Source organism: Marmota flaviventris, chromosome 1, assembly GCF_047511675.1.
Source record: "Marmota flaviventris isolate mMarFla1 chromosome 1, mMarFla1.hap1, whole genome shotgun sequence".
NCBI classification, from domain to species: domain Eukaryota; kingdom Metazoa; phylum Chordata; class Mammalia; order Rodentia; family Sciuridae; genus Marmota; species Marmota flaviventris.
In genome coordinates this window covers 118,852,110-118,877,583 of record NC_092498.1, presented here as the reverse complement: position 1 = coordinate 118,877,583, position 25,474 = coordinate 118,852,110, and the positions used below count along the sequence as shown (strand labels likewise).

General features: G+C 42.0%; 1 protein-coding gene and 1 long non-coding RNA gene across 5 annotated transcripts in view; both read right to left on the bottom strand.

Moving 5' to 3' along the window:
- The window catches only part of Limk2 (LIM domain kinase 2), a 67,828-nt gene that overhangs the window by 31,866 nt on the left and 10,488 nt on the right, over nt 1-25,474 (bottom strand). For 3 of the 4 annotated variants that reach the window (XR_003585190.2, XM_027953384.2, XM_071615433.1), the window contains exon 2: nt 20,853-20,952. Coding sequence is in view for 2 of the 4 variants with exons in the window: in XM_027953384.2 (XP_027809185.1) it covers nt 20,853-20,952 (100 nt within the window). In the remaining 2 variants the exon portion in view is untranslated. Of the gene's footprint in view, nt 1-10,579; nt 10,661-20,852; nt 20,953-25,474 lie in introns of those variants that run through there. The other variant, XM_027953386.3, reaches the window with a different exon arrangement.
- LOC139706723 (uncharacterized) lies at nt 6,288-10,854 on the bottom strand. Its single transcript, XR_011708358.1, has 3 exons — nt 10,835-10,854; nt 10,518-10,541; nt 6,288-6,499 (listed from the first exon to the last, which is right to left on the bottom strand). It is a non-coding gene; the product is annotated as an uncharacterized lncRNA (long non-coding RNA).

Below are 25,474 nucleotides of genomic sequence, written 5' to 3'. Positions count from 1 at the left end.
ATTGTCACTGTATAAGGCAGAGGTTATAACCCACTTAACAGATGAGGAAACTTGAGATTTCAGTTATTAGTCTAAAGACAAAACAGCTGGTAAGTGGTAAGGGTGAGGCTGGATTTCAAATCCAGTAAAGTATGCTTCTAGAGCAGGGGTCAGAAAACATTTTCTGTAAGGGGCCAGAGTACAGATACTTTAGGTTTTGGGACATACAGATTCTGTCACTACTACTCAACTATACCATTATAGTATCAAAGCTGCCATATATGAAATATACACAAATGGACAAGGCTATATTCCAATAAAACTTTATTTGTGGACAGTGAAATCAATTTCATATAATTTTCATGTGTCACAAAATAGTCTTTTTCTTTCCTTGCAACCATTTAAAAATATAAAAATTTCAGGCAGTAAGTAAACATTTGCCCACCAGTTTGTGTTCTAAAGCTACAGAGTTCAACCATTCTCTCACTGCCTTTAATAACAAAGAGCAGCTTCTGGCATTTGTGCAGAACTTAGACACCACATCCAGCCCCAGAGGCAGTGCCCATTGAATGGGTGCCCAACCTGCACCAGGCACTGCTTGTGGTACCTACCTGTATATATGAATGGATTTTAATCCACACTGTTTGGAAGAGCTGTGATCCTGGCCCCACTTTTCTTTTCTTTCTTTCTTTTTTTTTTTTTTTACAGATAAAGGAACTGGGGTGCAGAAAGATTAAATCATTTGCCTGAGGTCATCTAGCTGTATAACTGAGAAGTGAAGCCAGGATTTGAACCTAGACAGTATAGACTGTGCTCTACCATGCTGTACTGGAGCGCAGCCTGGGCTCACAGCCAGACTGTCTGGGTTTGAATGCGACAATGTGCTGCATGTAAGCCCTTGGCACCAAGTCTGGAACACATTAAGGGTTGATAAATGTTAGCTGTTAATATCATTAGGACTATTGTTACAACTACCATAGGCTAGCTATGTGGCCTTTAGCAAGTCCCTGTCTCTGTCTGGGCCTTGATTAGGTCTCTAAATAGCTTTCAGCTTCAGTAGTTTTCAGCCCCGTGAGGTTGTGAAGGGCTCCCTGTTTTCTTTGGGTCTAAAGTTGAGTTGAACCTCTTGGGCTGGCCTTGCAAGGATCAGGATCCTGACTTTGGGGCCACACAAGAGACACAGAGGAGGGAGGGGTAGAAGGGTGGGGACAACACACAGGATACTGCAAGAACTACACAGCTGAAGAGCCAGAAACACTTTCTTCTAGCTACAGGGCCAACTACTTCTCACCAAAAATATATTACGTTCCCCTGTAATTCGATCAGGCAAGGAGGGCCTCTAAATTAAAACTGGAACTAGCAAATCATCTTCTAATTGCACCCTCTGATTTCCATCTGATGAAGAGAATGTAGAAGGAAGAAAATGCACGCCACAAAGAGACTTGAGGCCAGGGAACCCATGAGCATAACTCCTCTTGACATTTCACACAGCTCTGCTGTTCCAGTGGCGGCGGGCGCAGTGAGTCGGTGTCTAGGAATGCAAGCAGGAGGATGCAGGCTTTCTCTTCCCCCACTCCCCTTACAAAGGATGCAGCGGGTGGGTGGGTGGGGAACTGGTGAGAGGACTTCTCAGTGCCACAAAACTGCCTCCCCCTTCAAGAAGGGCAGCCAACTTCTAGTGTCCTGAACTAAAAGTGAAGACCCTCCCAGGTGGAACTGATTTGACCTCTGAAAATCCAGCTTCAGGAGGACTGACCATCAGATGTGATAAGACATTTTCTGCTCAGACCCAAGTGTATGGTTCCTTATGGCCAAAGTCAAAGGGCCCAAATCACCCAGAACTGGGAAGTGATAAGTTATAATGGAGGACATAATTTCCCCCATGCTGTCCTTGGAAACTGGTCCCAGAGGTCCCCAGAGCAGCTGGCAGAGGATTCAGCAGTTACCAATGCCAGAGGCAACTGCAAGGATCCTTGGACTGGCAGTTATGGTCGGGATAAAATGACAGGAGAGGTGCTAATCTCCTGCAAATTTCACAAGTTGGAAGCCTGGCAAGGAGCTGAGCAACTGACTACTCAGAGCCAGCTGGGACATGGGGTTTCAAGGTGTCTGTAACTGCCATAGCCTGGAGAACAACAGCTTCAAAGCCAACAGCCCTCACTGAATGCTCTGGTGAGTAGTAGTGAATGAATGAATCACCTCCTTCTATTTGGAAGACAACTCTGGTTAAACAATCCAAAGCCCAGGGAACTGTGTTTGTATGAGGCCCTCTACTGGCTAGGAGGATTTTAACCAGGGAAGGTAGATCCCAAGGACTCCGGAGCCTCTGAATCCTGACTGGTAAGCGTGGCCCCTCCTTCTACTGACCGGCATTCCTGTTTCTGCTCCTCCTCTCTTCCAATTTAATTTACACTACGGTAGCAGCTGTCTTTCTAAAACAGGGCTCCCAGCAATTCCACTGCTAGAAATTTTGCCTAGAGAAATATTCCTACAGCTGCTCAATGCTAAAAGATTAAGAATAATTTGCCACTAGGATATATCTCAGTGGTAGAGTTCGCACACCTAAGGCCCCAGCACCACACACAAACACACAGATTAGAAATAGTCCATGTGTCCACCAGTGGGGGTGGGCTAAAATACAGCGAAACAGTGTGCAGCTGTTAAAAATAATGAGGTAGCACCTAGGGTTTGTTTTTTCCCCCCCAGGTACTAAGGATTGAATCCAGGGCCTCTGGAATGCTAGACAAGCAAGCACTCTACAACTGAGTGATACCCCCAATCCCTTTTTAAAAATTTTATCTTGGGGCTAGAGTTGTAGCTCAATGGTAGAGCATTTGCCTAGCACGTGTGAGGCACTGGGTTCGATCTTCAACACCATATAAAAAAATTAATAAAATAAAGTTATAAAAAATATATTATTATTATTATTTTTTATCTTGAGATAGGGTCTTGCTAAGTTGCTTAGACTGACTTAGAACTTAAAATCTTCCTGTTTCAGCCTCCCAGTTAGCCAGGATAACAGTTATATGCCACTGTGCCTAGCTCCTAGATACTGAAATAGAAATTGTCCTGGGTAAGATAGTAAAAATTCAAGTTTCAAAGACAGTGTACAGTATATAGTGACCACCATTGTTTAAAAAGTGTTTATGCATATAACCCTCAGAGACTACCTGAAAGATTCTTACCATATGGTTATCAGTTTCTCCTGTAGGGTAGTGAGACAAGAAACAGGGATGAGACTACATGCATTTTCTACTATTTGGATACTGCTTGCAGTTGCTTACACTGAAATGCTGCTTTTTAAAAATCATAAATGAATAGCAACATAAAGAAGTCCCATGATTTATAACAAGCACCTCATGCTCTTTTCCTAGGGCTCTTGTCCAACAGTAAAACCTGCTAGGTGCACTGCACTCAAGACCCCAGGACTACTGCTTTCGTCTCCCCACCAGAACTGCCGCTTTGGCCACCTGCTGTCCTTCTCCATTTCCTGACAAGACAACATAAGGCTCTCCCCGGAAACTCTCAAAACCTGTATGCTCTTAGTTCCTTCTGTAATCTCTTAAATCTCCAGTTGGAGGCTATTTTCTCTTTTTGTAGACCAACTACAAAAGAACACTCATTTTCCTCTCAGAAGGGTTCCTTTGACATGTCCCTAAGCCTATCACACACAGAAAAGTTTCTGCATCCATATTTAATGCCAGGTCACTTTATGTGTGTGTGTGGTACTGGGGATTGAACCCAGGGGCACTTTACCACTGAGCTATGTCCCCAGACAGTTTAAATTTTTATTTTGAGACAGGTTCTTGCCAAGTTGCTGAGGATTTCTAAGTTGCCAGAGACTGGCCTTGAACTTGTGATCTGCCTCAGCCTCCCAAGTTGCTGGGATCACAGGCATGTGCCACCATACCTGGTTTCTACTAATAGATGAAATTACATGAGGGCAGGTGCTAGGTATTCTTGGTCCCCAGCACAGGCCTGGTCCACACCAGGTATCCAGAAATGCCCAATAAATAAACATAATTCTAGGCCCCTCTTATGAGTGACTACAATACTGTAAGAGTGATGATTGACACTAATATTTATAAAGCATTTTCAGGGCACATTTGTAATGTAAGTAACTCAGGAGGCTGAGGCAGGAGGATCACAAGTTCAAGAGCAGCCAAAACAACTTAGGGAGAACATCCCAAAATGAAACACAAGAAAGATGGGGGTATAGCTCAGTGGCAAAGAGCCCCTGGAATCAATCCCTAGCAGTGAAGAAGAAAAAAAAAAAGCATTTTCAATTCAAGGTTTAGTCTCTCCAACAACCTCTTGAGGGTACATACAGAATAGGAAGGGCAAGAGAAGTCCAGAGATGTTAAGTAATTTATCCAGGTGAACAGGGCTAGGTAGGGCAAGATTGAGGATAAAAGCAGGATTGCAGGATTTGCTGATTGAAAATCCTAAGCTCTTTCCTAATATGAGCCCTAGTGATGCGTTTGGGAATCCTGCCTCTATATAATATAGAGGTTCAAATTCTGGGTATGTTAAGTTCTTACATTAGAATTTTCTAGATTTCCTGCCCATAATTCTTACCATCAGGATATCATGAGAAAGCACATCAAATGCTTTGGAAATCCATGAGTGGATTTCATGACTACTAAGATAGTAAAAAACATGAAGTTAAATCTAACTAGTCATTGCTAATTTACTATTGCTGAGTCCTAAGTGATCAGCTCCTTTACTAAGTGCTCTCAGCCCACCTATTCCATCACCTGCCCAGAATTTTACTGAGTCAAAAGGAAAGAATTACAAATTTATTTTTTTGCAGGATCTCTTTTTCTTCCATTTTTGAAAATTGGCCAGTTAGTTGTCTCCATTTTAATTGCATTAATAGATCTCCAGTGCATGATATATAGCTGGTGTAGAACAAACAGTAATTATTCTTTGGGGTGTTGCTCCCATTCTCCATAATTTCTCCAAAGTTACTAACAGTGGTTTCATCATTGTGTCAATATTTTCCATTCCCTTTCTTCAGTATATGGGGAAATAATTTCCGTAGTCTAAAAATCATTTGATTGGGTACTGTCTATATCTTGTGTTTCCTAATTTGAAGTTCATAGGCTGTGAAACAAGGGACTGGACTACATAGATACCATATCAATTCTTTTTTCTTTCCATGATATCTTATTAAGGTAGATGACTTTTGCCTGGTGTTTATTAACATGGCATCCAATTCCAAAAGTGGTGAATATTTAGCTTTCATTCTAGAAAACACTGACTCAGTTTCACAAGCCAGGCACTCAGATGGGCTTGGTCACACATGCTCTCATTTAATTCTCATTAAATGAGAATTCAAGGTTGGTTGTCATTGCTTTTTGGGGGGAGCGGGGGGGGGGGTTACCGGGGATTAAACTCAGGGGCACTAGAACACTGGGCCACACCCCCAGCCCTATTTTGAATTTTATTTAGAGACAGGTCTCACTGAGTTGCTCAGTGCCTCGCTTTTGAACTCAAGATCCTCCTGCCTCAGCCTCCCAAGCCTCTGGGATTACAGGCATGGGCCTCTGTGCCCGGTCAGGGTTGTCATTGCTTTTTTGACCTATGAGGGAACTAAGGATCACAGAAACAGTGTTGTTCAAAGTCATAGGTGGAGGAATTGGCAGAGCTGGAATTTAATCAAGTCTTTGGATTCCAGGTCCAAAACACTCAAAGCTCTCTCAAACACCTATTTAATACTTGTTGTTTGATTTACAGTAGTATTTATGGACAGATAGCTGAAAGAATGACTGCACTGGATTTCTCTGAGCAGCTTGTTGAAAATGAAGTGCTTGTTGAAAATGGGTGCTGTTGATGCACACCTCTAATCCCAACAACTTGGAAGGCCAAAGACAGGAGGATCACAAGTTTAAGGCTAGTCCTCAGACATGTTGTGATGCTCAGCAACTTAAAGAGACCCTGTCTCAAAATAAATAAACACTCCTGTCTTAATAAGAAATGAGGATGTAGGTCAGAGGTAAAATGCCCCTGGGTTTAATCCCCAGTACTCAGTGGGAAAAAGAAAGGAAAAATAGAAAAAAGAAAATGAAGTTTTCCTGGGCTTCTTCCTAGGCATACAGAATCAGAGTCACTGAGATTGGAGCTAAGAACTTGCATATTAAACAAATCCTAGTGTTTGTGATGCACACTGAAGATTGAAAGCCAAAGATTCATTCCTTTATAAGTGCTTTATCTCTTGATTTTATTTTACTCTCATACTAACCCCTCAAGGCAGGCAGAATAGATCACTATTATTCCCTTGTTACAAATGAGGAAATGGACGCACAGACAGGCTGTTCATGTTTATTTTGAATGCTGCTTAATAAATAAAGAAGTTTGTCAAATGTCATGTTGTTAAGCCTCAGCTCACTGAGGCTGTTCTTACTCATTTGTAACCCCATCACAGCTTCCTCCCTCCTTCCTCAGAAACACTGCAGTGGTGCTCAGGGTATGCTATGAAAAGGTGATGAGGATAGGATCAGCCCAAGAAAAGTTATCTCTGGAACAAAACAAATTCAAAACAAACACACATTAGCCAATTTTCAAATGGTCTCTGCTTCTACAAGTCAGTGCTACTGACAGAGTGAAATGGAGCATCCTCTGATCTGATCATAAGCGTGACCAAGTGTAGTCAGGAAAGCATAACGAGAATTATGATTGAGACACAAAAAGAAATAGCCTTAATTCAAGTCTGATCAAGTCTTGCATACAGTATTCAGGATTTTCTTGGTAATGGTGATAAGCACAAAGAATGAAAATTTGTTAGTGGCCCTTTAGCGCCTCCTGGGGTGGGGAGAGAGGGATTTTAGCCTTGGGGGCAGGCAGTGGAGAAAAAAAAAGGCAAAATAGCAAAGTGGGCTGCTATAGTTGCAGAAAGCATGTTGTCCCTTGAGGCCCTGGCTTTGATGGTTTAACATTCAGGTCTTATTCCACTGGCTACTTCAAAAGAAAAGATCTTGCTTGAGAATACTGCAGAGCAAAGAGATGGTGAGGGTGCTCACTGGAAGGGCTTTATTACAGTGCCCTAAGAGTCACTTGACAAATGCACCAGTCACCCAGCAAACACTCTGAATGCCTGCTGTATTCTATGCACTCTGCTAAGCTCTGGGATAAAAAGATGAATTAGGTATGGCTCCACCCTTGGAAATTTTATACTCTAAGAGCGCTGCTGAACATGTAAACAAATACCAACAGGGATATAACTGTGGTATGAGGAAGATAACAAGAGAAAGAAAAACTATCCTCTGATTGGTGGGGAGGAGTAAGGGTGACTTGGTCGGGGTTGGGGGGAGGTTCCTCCACAGAGGAGAGGATGTATCAGCTGACAACAACAGGCTGATTGCCAAGCAGACAAGAGGCTCCCAGCCTGAAGGAACAACATGTGCAAATGCACTGGGGCATAAAAGAGCCTGGTATGCTCACATAACACAATATAACCATAAGCTGTAATGCAGGGCACATGTGAGCAGGGATAGAGAAGAGCCTGGTATGACGGCAGACAGCAAGGGTAGATCACCAAAGGACAGTGATTCTGGCTAAAGAGTTGCCCACATGCAGAGTTCTCAGAGGTATTAAACAGGCAGAGACTCCCAATATACAAAATACAAAGTCCAAGACACCAAAAAGAATGCTGGTTTTCAGTTGCCAATTTGACTGCCTGAATGGGCAGGCATTTATGCCTTACGTCTATGGCTAATTGTGTATACGTTCTCATTAAGTCTGCTGGCCAGTTAAATGTTTACTTGAACCCAGTGGTACTTTACCACTGAGCTACATCCCCAGCCCTTTTTGTTTTTTATTTTGAAACAGATCTCCCTAAATTGTTTAGGGCCTTGCTAATTTGCTGAGGTTGGCCTCAAATTTGTGATCCTCCAGTCTCAGCCTCCAGAGCTGATGTGCACCCTGGCAGTTTACTTTTTAGAGACAGGTCTCATGACTTTTTAATGTCATGCTGGGGCACTCTACCGCTGACCTACAACCTCTCCAGTCCTTTATATTTTTATTTTGCAATGGGGTCTTGCTAAGTTGTTATGGGACTTGCTAAGTTATTGAGGCTGGCTTTAAACTTGATCCTCTTACTCAGTCTCCCAAATCACAGGGATTACAGGTGTGTACCATTGGTGCCTGGCGCCCTCCCTTTTTAAAAATAATTTTTTAGTTGCAGATGAACACAAAATCTTTATTTATTTATTTTTATGTGGTGCTGAGGATCGAACCCAGTGCCTCACATGTGCTAGACAAGTGCTCTCCCTCTGAGCCCCAGCCCCAGCCCCCTTTTTTAAGTTTTTATTTTTGGTACTGGATTGAACTCAGGGGCACTCAACTACTGAGCCACATCCCCAACCCTACTTTGTATTTTATCTAGAGACAGGGTCTCACTGAGTTGTTTAGCACCTCACTTTTGCTGAGGCTGGCTTTGAACTTGAGATCCTCCTACTTCAGTCTCCCAAGCAGCTGGGATTACAGGCATGTGCCCAGCCCTTTTTTAAGTTTATATTTATTTATTTATTTAAGTTATAGATGGACACAATGACTTTGTTTTATTTATTTATATGTGGTGCTGAGAATTGAACCCAGTGCTTCACATGTGCTAGGTGAGCGCTCTACCTCTGAGCCACAACCCTAACCCCTTTTAAGTTTAATTTTTAGATGGGGTTTCCCTAAATTCCTGAGGCTGTCCTTAAACTTGCGTTCATCCTGCTTCAGCCTCTCAAGTAGCTGGGATTACAGGTGTGTATCACCAGGCTGCCCCAACTAGTGTTTCCTAATAGCAGACTATGCCTTTATCTTGAGGCCACGTCTCTTGCTGACCTGGTCATTTTAACAGCTGAGATTTGTCTGTAAGGGCTGTAATCTCTTAGAATGGGATTGCAATCCCTGTAGACAACCACCCACTGCTGCTTCATAATACTAATATTAGAGAATGTAGAAGCTGGGAATGTGGTCCAGTAGTAGAGTGCTTGCCCGGCAATAATGTATGTGACCCTGGGTTTGATTAACAGTACAAGAAGGAAGGAAAGGAGGAGGGAAGGAAGGGAAGGAGGGAGGAAGAAAAGAAAATGTAATGTCTGTCATTCAGTATCAAATGCTGCATTCACATGAACATTGCTCTTCTGGATGTACTGGGGGAAAAAATCCTTTGGACACCTCAACAAATCCCTAGACAATTCTAGAAGAGCCCTGCAGAGAAGGCCTGAGAATTTGCCCTAGTTAACAATAATCTTGTTGTGTGATCTTAGACAAGCCATTAAACCTCTCTGGGCTTCAATTTCTTTCTCTGTAAAAGGAAGGATTTAGGTGAGCAAAAACCACACTTAATAGTGTCAATGCCGAAAGAAGCAATGGTGGCAGGGAAGGTGGTTAGAGAAGGTTGTCTGGCTGACTACCCAGAGACCGCTTCAAGGCTGGTACCTTGGGTGAATAATCCTAATCTGAGACTGTTTTTCTTGGCTCTTAGGTCTAGAAATAGGAATTCACAATGCCCAGATAGGTACAGACATGCTTAGATGGTTCTGTTCTAACTTTACCAATTTAGGATTTGACAAATGACATTAAAGCACCATCCACCCAGGCCCTGCTTCCAGATCTTTCCTGTTATTCAGAATCTCACAGTCAGGCATGGCAGTGAGCATACCTGTAGCTCTACTTATTCAGAAGGATGAGGCGGGAGAATCACTTGCATCCAAGAGTTCAAGACCAGTCTGGGCAAAATAGTGAGATCCTGTCTCAAAAACCCCCAAATCCCAGGAACCTGGGATTGCTTGTTGCTCTGTGAACATGAACTATAGATTTAGAGGGAAATGCATAGCCATGAAGAGATTTTATCCTGAGCAGTGGTGAGTCAGCCGAACTAGCCCTGCCTACAACAAAGAAGCCCTTTCTGGTGACCAGATTTAGCATCTTTATTTAGACACATTACTAGTTTTGTCTCACTGACTTTTCTCTTTGTTTTACTGCTGTTTGTTTCACTGTTGGCCAGTTACTGTTTTGGTAGTGGCTGCTTACTAATTATTATGCTGGTTTTTAAGCTAAATTTCACTAGGAAAAAACAAAAACCTTACTTTTCCACCTTTAGATAGGTGGAATGATCACTAACTCACATACAGTTCAGTTCTGGGAGACATGTGCCTCTTTAGCAGCTAATATCAAATGGCTAACACTTAAGAGCACTCACTCTGTATAAGGCCTTACAACCAGTGCTATACATGACTTCACTCCTTTACCCCTCACTTCAACAGTAGGAGTTAGGGCATAGTTAATATCTCTATTTTATAGATAAAACAAAGAGGGTAAGTAACCTGCTCAAGCAATCTGGTTCTAGAGTCTGTGCTCTTAACTGCCACATGATATACTTTTATTTTATATAGATCTCATTAGTTTGACTCACAGAGGGGAAATTTCATTTACAAGTTTCTTAGGGAATTGACAAGCTATTCATCCCTCTCCCCATTATAAATCAGCTATAGTATAAATAAGAGAAAATATGCAAGTAGTCAATTTTTCTAATATGTACTTACTAGGCATCTTTGACTAATGTTACCCTGCAAAGAGAAAATTAAAAAAAAATAAGACAACTTACCACCGGAATTGGGATTTTTCATATTTCAGAGCAATACACAATCAGTCTGAGAGAGGTGAGCTGGACTCACTGTCCTGCCACTGCCTTTCTCTCCAGAGATACTAGGTACCCAGGGTCTGGATTATACCTAGAGAGAAGTACAGCCCCAGGACCTGCTGCTGGAGAGGAGGACTTGGGGGTCAGCCTCTCCAGCTTATTACTCCTGATGGTAGGACAGTTCCTTTAAAGGCAGAAGACAAAGCCTTCTCTTCTCACCTCAATCCCTGTTTACAGGCAACTTTTCAAAACAACTCAGTTTCTGGAACTGTTTCCTCCCTGCCATTTACAGGAACTGCAGCCATGGTAGCTGGTAGGGAAGAATGTGGGGAAGTGGAAGGGTAAGAAAAGGCCCCACTTACATCATACCTCTTAGACACTTCTGGCAACTCATTCAACAAATTTTCCCTCCCATACCAATGATATGTCCCTGGTGACACAATGAGGGGCAAAAAGCCCTATGGTAATTGAGGTTGTAATACTTGCCTAGCACGTGTGAAGCCCTGGGTTCAATCCCCAGTGCTCTCCACCCGCCCCCCCGCCCCCCGCCCCAAAGCCCTGTGATCTTTGACTAAAAGGTCACAAGATGTCATGAAGAAGTTGATTACAGGAATAAAGGTAAAATGAAAATGACAAAAGGCTTTTCAAAGGAAAAGTCTATGGAAACAGACAGGGGAGCTGACCTATTCTTCAGGGGTGAGCTATAGCTCTTTCCCTGAGCCATTCAGGTAAAGATCTGAACAATGAGTAGGAGTTAATTAGGCAAAAAGTGGGTGAGGTGGCAAAAAGAGGCTGAGGGCACAGTGTGAACATAGCTCTCATTAGCAGGGGAGGGGGTTTTGGATCCTTTGAAAAAGAGTAGTGAAGCAGAGGACATGCCAGATGATGATGGTTCCACTGGAGGGGGTGTTAAGGATTTTGGTTTTTATCTAAGAACACCAGAAAGCTGTGGAAGTACATAGGAAGGATACAACACAGAGTGTGATGTAGCCATATTTTTAAAATACTTTTTGTTTTATAAGATCACTCACTATAACTGTGCTGGAGAGAAAGGGTTGGGACGTGCAGAGTGACTGTGGGAGATTGGAGGGTAGACAATTTCTTACAGCTGTTCCAGTAAGAGATGACGGTAGCCTGGAACAGGCTGCTGGTGAGAGAAATGGAAAAGAGCGAACACATCCAAAATGTAATCTGAGCAGGGTGTAATGGCGTGCACCTACAGTCCCTGCTACCTGAGAGGTTGAGTAAAGAGAATCACTTGAGCCCAGGAATTCAAGGCCAGCTTGGGCAACAAATCAAGACCCAATCTCTAAAAATTAACCATCCAGGTGAGGTAGGTGCATACTTGTACTTCCAAGGATTCAGGTGGCTGAGACAGGAGGATCACAAGTTTGAGGCCAGCCTCAGTGACTCGGTGAGCCCCTCAGCAAATTAGCGAGATCCTGTCTCAAATAAAAATATAAAAAAGGACTGGGGATGTAGCTTAGTGGTTAAGCGCCCTGGATTCATCCACTAGTGCCTAAATAAAGAAGTGACTAACTGACTAATGTAGAGGAAACTGATATACTTGGCTATGGAGGATAAAAGAGAAGCAATATTAAGGAGTCCTAGGTCTCTAGCTTAGGCAATGGTAGTACCATTCAATGAGACAGGTTACAGTGGACAAACAGCCAGTTTTAGGGGGATGGTCATAAGTCCAGCTAAGTCTAAGCTGCCCAGAAAACATTAAAATGGACTGACAGATTGACAGTCAAGACAGACATATGGGTCTAAAGCTCTATAGAAGGGCTGGGGCTGGAGATATTGCTTTCAGGGTCATCTGTGTATGAAAGACAGTGAAAGCAATGGGTGTTCAGAAGAACTTCTAGGGAGAAAACAGAGTGCACCTGGAGGAAGAGTAATATCAAAGGAGGATAAGCAAACTGGAATTACTAAAGAGATGGGAGAAAACAAGAAGTGTGTAATGTTCTGGAAGTCAAGGGAAGAGAATATTTTAAAAGGGAGAGACACTATGACAAATGCTAATATCTATCAAGTCCTAACCATGACCTTAGACTGTGAATAGATAGATGATTGAATTTAATCTGCATAACAACTTTTGGAGGCAGAAAATATTTCCCCTTTCACAGATGAGCAAACTGCGGCAAAGAGAGATTACACTGCTGACTCACGTTCAGGTGGCCGGTAAGTGAAGCTGGGATGTAAGCTCAAGCAGCCTGACTTTGATTCACTTTTTTCAACTATTCCAGATTGAGTGTTGCTTATCTAAAACACTTGGGAGCAGAAGCATTTTGTATTTTGGACTATTTGCATATGCATGATGGGTATTTGGGGTATGTGAACTGAGTTGAAACATGAAATTCGCTTATGTTTCACCCTTATAACAAAGCCTGCAGGTAGTTTTATACAATATTTTTAGTGTGTCTGCATCTTGATGATGATCAGTCGTATGAAATTGGGTATGGAATTTTCTACTAGTGATATCATGTTGGCAATTAAAAAGCTTTAGATTTAGAGCATTTTGGATTAGGAATGCTCACCTGTGCTTCTAGTACAATTTGTGAAGTCATATAGGAGGAAGACTGAAGAGTGGCCAGTGGACAAACTGATGAGGTCATCCTCTGCAACATTACTAAGGAACTTTGCTTCAGGGGAGAAAGAATGGAAGTCAGACAGAATGGAGACAGAATGGAAGTCAATATTACGAAAACTCAGATGTCTAGCCTTCCTTTCTCTGTTGGTTCCATTCCACCATGGCAACAGCCAGCCTTAATGACCTGCTGACTTACTGTTTCCTTAGAAATAAACTGAACAAACAAGCAACACTTTCTGGAGAAGGCCACTGCCAGAATCAAAGGCTCGGACCAATAAATGTAATGACAACAGTACAACAGCAGAGGGCAGGGTTCCCACATCAGGAACACAATATTAATCAGAGAGGGTTAACAGCACTTTGGTTGATACTTTAGAATTCATGAAACTTTGAACAAATGCCTTTCAATATTATCTAACACTATTAGTGGATGGCAGGCAGGCTGAGGAAATAACCTCAGTGAAGTTAAATGCATGCCCATATTCAGGAATGCCAAAACTCACCAGATGTGGTGGTGCATGCTTGTAATCCCAGTGATTTCGGGAGGCTGAGGCAGGAGGATGGCAAAAGACCAGATTCAGCAATTTAGTGAGGTCCTACGCAACTTAGCAAGACCCTGTCTCAAAATTAAAAAGGGAGACTCAGTGGTAAAGTACCCCTGGGTTCAATCCTCAGTAGCCCCACCCCGCCAAAAAAAAAAAAAAGGAATGCCAGGACTTGAAAGCAAGGAGTCAGAATGCCTAGGTTCAAATTCCAAATAAACTATTTACTAGCTCTATAACTTTAAGCAAGCAACTCTCATTCATTCTCTCTCTCTCTCCCCTCTATTTATTTATTTATTTATTTTTATTTTGGGGTGGTACTGGGGATTAAACCCAGGAGTCCTCTACCACTGATTTACACAACCATTTTTTAATTTTTATCTTTTTTATGTATAACACCATCTAATTTCTGTTTTTAAAAGATATGCAAGTCAAAAAATAGAATCAGGGGCTGAGGTTGTGGCTCAGTGGTAAAGTGCTCGCCTAGCATGTGTGAGGCGCTGGGTTTGATCCTCAGCACCACATTAAAAAAAATAAAAACAAATAAAAATAAAGGTATTATGTCCAACTACAACTAAAAAATTTAAAAAATAAAATCAATATGAAACAACTAATTTACATTAATTAAATAGAAAACTTTAGTACATATTTTTTATTTTGAGATAAGATCTCACTAAGTTGCCATGGTTGGCCTCAAATACATGATCCTCCTGTCTCAGCTTCCCAAGTCACTAGAATTATAGGCATGTACCACTGTGCCCAGCCTTACTTCTCTCTCTCTCTCTCTCTTTTTTTAAGATACCAGGAATTAATGCAAATCAAAACTACTCTAAGATTTCATCTCATTCCAGTCAGAATGGCAGCTATTATGAATACAAACAACAATAAGTTTGGTGAGGATGTGGGGAAAAGGTACTCTTAATACACTGCTGGTGGGACTGCATATTGATGCAGTCAATATGGAAAGCAGTATGGTGATTTCTTGGAAAATTGGGAATGGAACCACCATTTGACCCAGCTATCCCTCTCCCCAGTCTGTACCCAAAGGACCTAAAAACAGAATACTACAGGGACACAGCCACATCAATGTTTTTAGCAGCAAAATTCACAATAGCTAAACTGTGGAACCAACCTAGATGCCCTTCAGTAGATGTAGATTTCAGCTATGTGTCCAGGATAAAAAAAAAATGTGGCATTTATACACAATGGAATATTACTCAGCAATAAAAGAGAATAAAGTCTTGACAGTTTCAGGTAAATGGATGGCGGTGGGGAAGATAATGCTAAGTGAAGTTAGCCAATCCTAAAAACCAAATGCTGAATGTTTTCTCTGATATAAGGAGGTTGATTCATAGTGGGGTAGGAAGAGGGAACATGGGAGGAATAGATGAACTCTAGATAGGGCAGTGGGGTGGGAGGGGAAGGGAGGGGGCACGGGGTTAGAGATGATGGTGGAATGTGATGAACATTATTATCCAAAGTACATGTATGAAGACAATTGGGTGAATATACTTTGTATACAACCAGAGATATGACAAATTGTGCTCTATATGTGTAATAAGAATTGTAATGCATTCTGCTGTCATATATAAATTTTAAAAAATTAATTTAAAAAAATACAAGGGATTGAACCCAGGGGCACTTAACCACTAAGCCACATCTCCATCCAGCCCTTTTTATTTTTTTTATTTGAGATAGGGTCTCACTAAGTTGCTTAGGGCCTTGCTAAATTGCTGAAGCTGGCTTTAAATTTAGGATCCTTGGATCTTAGCCTCCAGAGTCATAGGGATTACAGGTATGTGTCACCAAACCCAGCTTCTCCATTTGTTTCAGGGGAGAAAGAATGGAAGTCAGACTGAAGTCCACTGTTTTTATTGGGTTGTCTTAAGAATAAATAAGGGCTGGGGCTGTAGCTCAGTGGTAGAGCGTGTGCCTTACACATATGAGGCACTGTGTTCAATCCTCAGCACCACATAAAAATAAATAAAGATATTATGTCGATCTACAATCAAAAAATATTTTTAAAAAAGAATTAAATGAAACCATAACTGTGAAATGTAAAGGACAATGTCCGACACAAAAGACTCAATAAATGATTTCTATTATTATAATTCCATTAAATCTGTTTAGATGGAGGTGAAGGTGGGAAAATGAATGTAGCATAAGCAACATGAAAAGTACCTTGTCTTCCAGCCAATTACACACTGGCCTTCCTGTAGTTACAAATTTAGCAGAAATAGTTTGTTGCCTGATAAAGTGATCAAATTCTTCTATCAACATTAGCCCTTTTCCAGAGCATAGACAATACTAATCATTTCTTACAAGAGAAAGCACACATAGTCTGTGCTCATGATCCTGAGAAATGAGGCCTTGACAGTTCCCAGGAGCCTTAAGAATTGGATTTTCCTTGGATAATACTGTAGGAACCAGGTTAAACAATAGAGACCCAGTAGTATCCCTGCTCCTTGGCCGAACACCCCTGATGAAGGGGAAAAGACAATGATCAGAAAACTTGTCAAGTTTCTTTAGCTTGCCAACTTGCTAAAAGCTATTCAAAACTCCACATTTTAACCTGGGCTATGATGTACACTCTGGTTGCTTTCCGGGCCTTCCCTGAGAGAGGGAGCCAGGCCCAGAGAGCTTCAGAGAGTATGACTGAGAATCAATGGCATTGTTCAAGGAAAGGAAGTCAGAGTCACTCAGAGTTTAAACAGACCTGTTGGGAAAGTGGGGGAGAGGAAGGAGGGCTGGTCAGCTATGTGTTCAGGAGATCGGAAGGATCCTGGCGAGGTGCCCAACTACTCCAGCACAATTGCCAACTGGGCTATTTTCAGAAGTTTCCTCAGCTGGCCTCTACTGTACAGTCCCTGGTTCCAGCCTTAAGTGGCTTCCTATTGTGCGAGACACCTGAGGATCTGAAGGAAGGCTGTCAGAGGCAGGATTACAGATATGGCTGCAGATAGGGGGATGGGATAGTATAAGAAGGAGGTGAGGAGAGGAATTTAGACCAACTCCAGCAATTTCTCCTTTCAAAATCCAGCCCCACCCAGTGACTAGGAAAACAAAGGTGTCTGGGAAGGGAAGAAGAAAAGTAATTCCCTTTATTGAAACAGTAGGCAATCTGGGTCAGACCACAGTTGAGAGAAAGAACAATAAATTTCTCTAAGTAGCACAGAGGGAAATTCTCGCTTCCAGCAGGCCTGTACTCAGACACAAGTTCATCAAAAGCACAGGCAAATGGGGTGGAAGAGATCTTAAAAGATCACTCACAGCCAGGCACAGTGGCACATACCTGTAATTCCAGTAATTCCAGCAATTTGGGAGGCTGAGGCAGCCGGATCATAAGTTTGAGGACAGTTCTTAGCAACTCAGCAGGAGCCTCGGCAATTTAGTGAGACTATCTCAAATTTAAAAATTTAAAAAAGAACTGAGGATATAACTCACTAGTAAAGTGCCCCTGAGTTCAATCCCCAGTACTAAAAAAGATATCACTTAAGTTGATGTCCATGTTTATTATAATTCAATTACCTCTGGGGTTAGACACACATAGTTATTCTCAATTCTAAAGATATTTCCCCCAATTTTTCTCTCTCACACATACACAAGGAATTCTCAAAACAAGGATAACATCTGACTAGACCTATAAATGAAACAATTTGGGCAAAAGTCAAACTGACTCCATAACATAGTCACTCTCCCCAGAGAAAACGATCAGACTATATTGGAGGGCACCATGTCATTGAATTTACCATGGGAAAGCTCAGGAGTTGGGAGATATATTCCTTGGACATAGCTGGCTCTGTCCTCAAGATGAGTGGCAACTCTAGGAGACTAAATCTATATGCTTTACTTCCCCCCACAATCATGATTTTTGGTTTAATGTGCCAAGGTAGTTCAAAATTGCCCTTATTTCCTGTGGCTACACATCAGGTAACCAATGAATGTGTAATAAGAGAAATAGGAAGCCGGGTGTATTGGTGTATACCTGTAATCCCAGCGGCAAAGGAGGATGGTAAGTTCAAAGTCAGCCTCAGCAACTTAGCAAGGCCCTAAGCAACCTAGCAAGACCCTGTCTCAAAATAAAAAATAAAAAGGACTGGGGATGTGACTTAGTGATTAAGTACCTCTGGGTTCAATCCCTGGGAGAGAGAGAGAGAGAAATAGGGGCAATAGGGATGGGGTAAAGTGTTTGCCTTGCATATGCAAGATCAGGGGTTTGATCTCCAGCATAATCACCACACACCCACACACACAAACACATAGCCAGGGGTTTGATCACTACCATACACACACAGAGAAACACATGGGAGAGAAGGAAATAAATGTAAAAATACACATGTATGTAGACAACACACTTATAACATAATATGAAGTGGCAAGTACTGATTATCAAGAGCTTTCTATGTGACAGATCATCTGCTAGGCACTTTAGATAGATCATCACATTTAATCCTTCCTAACAAGTACATGGGATGAGTAACATTCTTATCCTCATTTTATAGATGAGGTACCTGAAGCTTAGGGAAGTCACCCATCCAAGGCCAGTAAATAACTTGCAAAGCCAGAATTTAAAACCAGACAGTTTTATTCTGTAGCCTATGTTCTTATACTATTATCCATTGTGCTAATATGTGTTACTTTTTTAAAAAATATTTTTAGTTGTAGATGGATACAATACCTTTATTTTATTTTATTTTTTTTATGTGGTGCTGAGGATCAAACCCAGTTCCTCTCACACATGTCTGGCAAGCACTTTACCACTGAGCTACAACCCCAGCCCAAATATGCGTTACTTTTTATCTACATGCATTTGTATGTATGTTTTTTCTCTCTCACACATACACAAGGAGTTCTCAAACAAGGATAACATCTGATTAGACCTATAAATGAGCCAAGACCTCAGTTCTAAGTCCAGATCTTGTCATCCATGGCCTTTCTGAGTGATACTGCGCCCATCCTTTTGGTTTCATCTTTGATATGAAAGGGTTATATAATATAGTAGGTGGTCCCACTAAGTTTTAAAGTCCTTTGGCCCCAGAAAAATCCAGAAATTTCAATGATTAGTTTATTCTACCCTGTCTTGCTTATTTTGAATAGAAAACATTCACACAAAAAGGAAAACAGCAGAAATAAATTTGACCAATGTGGGTTAGATGCCCAGATAAGACCTAGTATGGGAACTCACTGAGTTCTGATGCTGCTTATAAGCCTCAGCTATAAAATGAAGGAGCTGGCTAAAGGCTTTATATATAAGGTAACTCAAAGCTCTGACACTCTGCTCCTATCATACTAAACATCACAGAGAAGTTAACATTGATATCCCTGGGGTGAAGAGAGGAGGAACTAAGGCAATCAGAACCACAAAGAAAATGAGAGCTCTGAGTTAGAGCTAAAGGGCAGGAAAATGCTGGATTCTCTCCAGTTCTTTCAGAGGCCAGACCTCTCCAGACCAACCCCCCACGTAGTTCCTGGCAGGGAGGCAAGTGCTTAAAGGTCAACTAAATTATTTGACATCAACACAGGGGATGCTTTGCAACAAGAGCAGTGTGAGGGAGCTGGAATCTATAGCACATGGTGCCTGTCTACAGGCTATCTTTCTCAGGACTGGGCACAGTCCTATTACTTGAGACCATAGGGCCAGACATGCCCACCCAGCCTCCAGAGAGGACAGCTCCTCATTCCAACAATGTGGAATGACTGTGGGCCAGGCACTATTTTAGGGTTCTGGGGAAGACAAAGACAAGCTCTCACCCTTGAGGATTCCAATCTGATGGGAAAAAGGAAGAACCATTCAGGGAGTGCCTACTATGTACTGAGTGCTTTGCATACATCATTTTATTCACTAAATCTAACACCCCTATTTTCTTTTTTCTTCCTTCCTTTTTAATTTTTATTTTATTTTAATTTTGAGACAGGGTCTTATTAAGTTGCTTAAGGACCTGCTAAATTGCTAAGACTGGCCCCAAACTAGAAATCCTCCTGTCTTAAACTCCTGAGTTGCTGGGATTACAGGCACGTGTCACTGGGCCTGTCTAACCCTGTTTTCTAATTGTGGAAACTGAGCCATAGAAAGCAGGAACAAGCTGGGTGTGGTGGTGCACACCTGTAATCTCAGTGACTTGGAATGCCTGAGGCAGGAGTATCACAAGTTTGTGGCCAATCTCAGCAATTTAGTGAGGCTTTGAGCAACTTAGTGTGACCCTGTCTCAAAATTAAAAAGGGCTGGGAATATAGCACAATGGCTCAGAAATGGTAAAGAAAGCACCCCTGGTTCAAACCCCAGTACAAAAAATAAAAGCAGGAACAAATACAAATCTGACTTCAAAATGTGTGTAACTATCAAGACACTGGGCTGCCTTCAAGCAATAATCTAAAAGCTATAATGAAGTTAACAACAAAATTAGGAATCGGGGCTGTAGCTGTAGCTCAATGGTAGAGTGCTTGCTGAGTACGTTTGAGACAACGGGTTTGATCCTCAGCACCACATAAAAATAAACAAATAAAAAAAAGGTATTGTGTCCATCTACAACTGATATATATGTATACACACACACACACACACACACACGTAAAAGTGGGAACCTATGGAGGCATCCTGTGATGTAAAAGAGCCAGTACCACCATTTGCACTAAAAACAACTCTTTTTTTAAAAAAATATTTATTTTTCAGTTTTCGGTGGACACAACATCTTTATTTTATTTTTATGTAGCGCTGAGGATCGAACCCAGCACGTTACTGCTTGAGCCACATCCCCAGCCATAAAAACAACTATTGAGACACTTGTAGAATCAGTAGTGCAGACATGGGAAAGTCATTCTTTCTGGGTCTCAGGTTCCTTTATTCATAAGGTGAGGGTGCTGGGAGAAATCCTGGGAAGGACTCCTCTCATCCTCCAACCCCACCTCTAACTGCTCATTTGTGGTTCTTCCACTTTAACTAGCTTCAGGGGTGTTCTTCTTTGGCACACTTCTCTCCTTGCCCCCCCTGACTGTCAGGAAAAATTCAAATTCTCAAGTCAGAAGCTTGTTTTTCTGTTTTCCAGTAAATAAACAGAGCCTAGCCCATTGTATGCTGGTAAAGAAAGGAGGACAGCATACTTACCGGAAGCAAGAACTGTGCCAGGCTTCATTGACAGTCCTGTACAACCTCTGACTTGGAGCAACATGGTCCCCACAGCCGTGACACCTCCAGGCATCCTCACCTACACATAAAACCAAGAAGGTCAAAGGCCTGAAGTATCAGGAAACAAAAAGACAGGATTTCTACCATGCAGAATAGAGTGAGTTAACAGAATCTCATACTGAAAGGATTAAGCCAAGGTTCGGCTCAACATCCAGTTTCCTCTCCATAAGATCTCTCTGGTAGGGGTTGAGGCTGTAGCTCAGTGGTAAAGTCCTTCCCTCACATGTACAAGGCACTGTGTTCAATCCCCAGCACCACATAAAAATAAATAAAGATACTATGTGCTCATCTACAACTAAATAAATATATTTTTAAAAAAATCTCTCTGGAAAGCACTTGGCAATTCTCAGCTCATTTCTTCAGGGACAAGAAACTCATGGCCTCAAACATAATTTCATAAAAATGGTTCTGACTGGAAAATGTAGCTCAGGGAAAGAGCATTTGCCTAGTCTTGTGTTTGATCCCCAACATCAAAAAAAAAAAAAAAAAAAAAAAAAGCAGCTCTGATTGCCAGGTGTAGTGATGCATAAGGATCACAAGTTTGAGGTCAGCCTCAGAAATTTAGCAAGACCTTGTCTCAAAATAAAAAATAAAAAGGGTTGAGGAGAAGCTGGTCGCAGTATCACATCCTATAATCCCAGTGGCTTGGAAGACTGAGACAGGAGGATGGCAAGTTCAAAGCCAGCCTCAGCAAAAGTGAGGTGCTAAGCAACTCAGTGAGACCCTGTCTCTAAATAAAATACAAAATAGGGCTGGGGATGTGGCTCAGTGGTCAAGTGCCCCTGAATTCAAGCCCCAGCACCAAAAAAAAAAAAAAAAAAGGTTGAGGATATAGCTCAGGGTTAGAGTGCTCTGTGTTCAATCCCAGTAAAACACACACTCTCTCTCTCTCTCTCTCTGTACAAAAACAAAACCAGAATTTAAGCCTTCACTTACAGTTCTGAGTATAAGAAATGTGAGGGTCTCCCTGCTTTCAGTGTCAGCCTGTCTTATGACTATTCCTGGCTCATACCCAGAAACCATTCTGGGTTAAATATGTTATTGCCTTTTACTACTGCTCCAATTTTCTATCAATTAGTCGAAGAGTTTATTCATTCAACCAACAACACTGATCCTTCTGATAAAAAGCTCTATGTTAGAGACTGTTGGATAACATTGCCTCTGCTCCTCAAGCAGAAAATCCTTTGGAAAAAGACAAACTCTTCCACAATGTAACTTTTCACTTGGACATTATTTCAGAAGTAGAATTACTATTTAAGTTCATTGAAAGAAAAGTTTGGGTATAAAAAGAATAAACATGTAATAAACGTTTCTCATTTGCTAAGAACTGTCCTAAGTGCTTTCATAGACCCAATCTCATTTAATCCTCAAAATAATCCTTCCTGTGTCACAAATAGTATCATCCTTATTTAATGGATGGGAGAACCGATGTTCAAAGGGTGGGGGGGAGGGGCATGATGGGCCAAATAGCAGATCAAGCATTCAGACTCGTAGTTCTGGCTTATCTGAAAGCATCTGCTCTTTCCATTTCGCCATACTAACTCCTGTTCATTGGAAGAAGGGGCTAGGAAAGTCTCTGTAGAGAAAGTGAAAACATGAGCTGAGACTTGAAAGATGGAGAAGATTTACCAAAGGTTGAGAAAGGGTACCCCAGGGCTGTGTGGGCTAAGATCAGCATGGACAAAAAGCACAGGTAATCCATGTCCTTATGAAAGGGAGGTACCCCAAACAAAACACAATATTCTTGATGTAGCTCAGATACCAACTTTTTAAAATAAAGTGGGCAGCTGAGATCAAGCTGTGGTACCTGACTTGGCCCTAGAAAGAGGGACAAGGTTGCTACAAGACTCTCTTGTGCACTGTGCACTCTGTGTATGCAGCTTTGTTCTCTTACGGTGACTCCAGACGGCCACAGGCACAATGACGGTCACTGAACCCTGTTTCACAGGCACAGGGACAATGAATAGACAAAGCATAGCTCTAGGCACTCCAAGACTGCTCAGCACCATTTGGGGGCAGTCAGTGTACAGACAGTTGTCCTCTTTGTAACCCAGAGCAGTTAAACAAGTTGGCAAATTTTAAAATCCACTCCTCTCCTTTAGTTCCTTAGTGATGGGACATATATATGCCCACCAGTAGTTCTTCCAAGATCTAAAACTCTGACTCTTAAGAGAGGACAAAACTTTCTGAGTGGCAGAATGGCAGTAGTTAGGGAGTACACCATCATTCTCAAAAATCCAGGGTAGAAAATCTGAAAGACTCACTTGAATCAGACTCAGGTCAGATTAGACACTGAGCAAGATGACTAATTAGTGAGAGATGTGTGTGTGTGTGTGTGTTTACACAAGGGCATGCACACAGTTCTGGGGCTTGAAGCCATGGATTCACAGGCACTAGGTGTTGGTAAAGATGGCGCCCAGAGTGCTTCTCTTCCGGGAGCTCAGGTCCACGACGCACTGAATGGCAAGCGAACCGTCACCTCTAATCCCTGTGAGTGGCGTGAACTTTGAATGGCGCACCTCCAATCCCTGAAGTGGCACGAACTCTCGGCCAATGAAGAAGTAATAGCTGACTCGCCTTGCTCCTCCTCATCCTGTGTTAAGCCCATAAATATCAACACCCTGTTCATGTTCGCTCTCTTACTCTTACTCTCTTTTACTCTCCCTCTCTCTCTTACTCTCCCGCCCTTCCTCTCTCTCTTCCCTCTCTTCTCTCTCTCCCCCTCTTTCTTCTCTCTCTCTCCCTCTCCCCCCTTCTCTTCTGCGACTGGCCACTACAGTCCTGCTAATAAAATCTCGGACAGGTAATCGATTGTTTTGGCTTGTTGAGTTTACAGAGCTTTTCCACCATTCTTTACATTAGGCAAGTGCTCTACCATTAAGCTAGACCCCTAGCCCCAGTGAGAGGGCTGTTTCTTTTTCTTTCTTTTTTTGTACTGGGATTGAACCTAGGGGTGCCTTACCACTGAGCTACACCCTTCTGCCTTAGCCCCCCCAAGTCCCTGGGATTACTACGGTATGCTACCACACCCGGCTATAAGGGTTTTTAATAAACACTGCATCCAAATGAATCTTCTAAGTTCTGAAGTACCTTCTTGAAACATTTTAGAACCTTACATGGAAAGACTTTTCCAGTCAGTTTATGAGCATGTCTTACCCCACCCCCAGTAATCTCATTATCTTGGAGCCACACCTTGTTTCTCCTTTTTAAAATTTCAACCCAAAAGTAATAGTGTCTAAGCTGACCACCCACTTACTCAACAACTCAACATTTTGGCTCTGAATAACTTCTGACTGCTTCCAAAATTTAAAGAGGATCAGGACTTTCATTATGAGGATATTAAAGACAGCTTGTTGTTGCCACACCCTCTAGAGACTTCCCTGTTTTCTCTAGTCCTGAGAAACCTCAAAATCATTCAATCTACCCTTTATTTTATTACCTGTTCTGTATTAAGCACGAGGGACACAAAATCTAGATACCCCCCCTCACAGCCACCTGGTTCCACCTTATGCCTCTCTAGTCCGTCCCTGTTCCTTGCCCTGGTCCTACTGCAGATCTTTGGCTGCTTTTCCTTGTCTACTGTACAATATTAGTTGGCTCACTCAAGACTCCAAGTTATCTCAATTCCAGGTCCTACTCCCCAATGTCTACAGAACAAAGGCTGGACTATTTAGCTTGGCACTACTGAATTCCATTCTATCTCACCTCTTAGAAAATGCAAACTTTCAGTTATCTCCACCACCACCCCCATTTTTCACTGGCTCCTTTTTATCAGTCAAATAAGCTCAAGTCTTTCCCATCAAAAACAATTCTGGACCCCATTTTCTTCTCTAGCTACCACCTTGACTTATCTGCTTCATAGCCACACCTATAAAAAGTTGTCTACATATCAATGCCCTCATTTCCTCATTTCCCACTTACTACACAATCTATTGCAATCTGGTTTCCACCCCCACCATTTCTCTGAAGCTGTCTCACCAAGGTCAACAGTAACCGCTTATTGCTAAATTCAATGGACATGCTTCAGTCATTCTTTCAACAAATATTTACTGTAGGCCAACTATGCATCTAACACTGTGTTGGGGGAAGAGCACCAAACAAGAGAGAGATTAGACACAGAGCAAATATTAAACAATAATATAATTGGGGCAAGTGGAATGAAGGAGTTATCAAGTTCATAACTACGAAAACAGGGCTGAGGCAAAATATTCCTTGAAGAACTAATTTCCAAACTGAGTTCTAAAAGATGAATATAAATTAACTGGGCAAAAAAGGGGAAGGGAAGGACAACACTGGAGGGGTAGATGCAAAGACTCTGAGGCAGGAACAAAAAGCTCCTCACACTTCCAATAAAGATGGCTATAGTTACCTTGAAAGGACTAAGGGAACCACGTCTGGCCCCTGGCCTACTACAGTCCTTAAAGGAGTGAATAGCTCTCACAAGGTAAGCCCCCCCAAACCTTGACTTCTCATCATCCCTTACAAAGAAATGCTCTAGTTATATTTCATCTGTTTTGTATTACTGCCATACACATTAATGT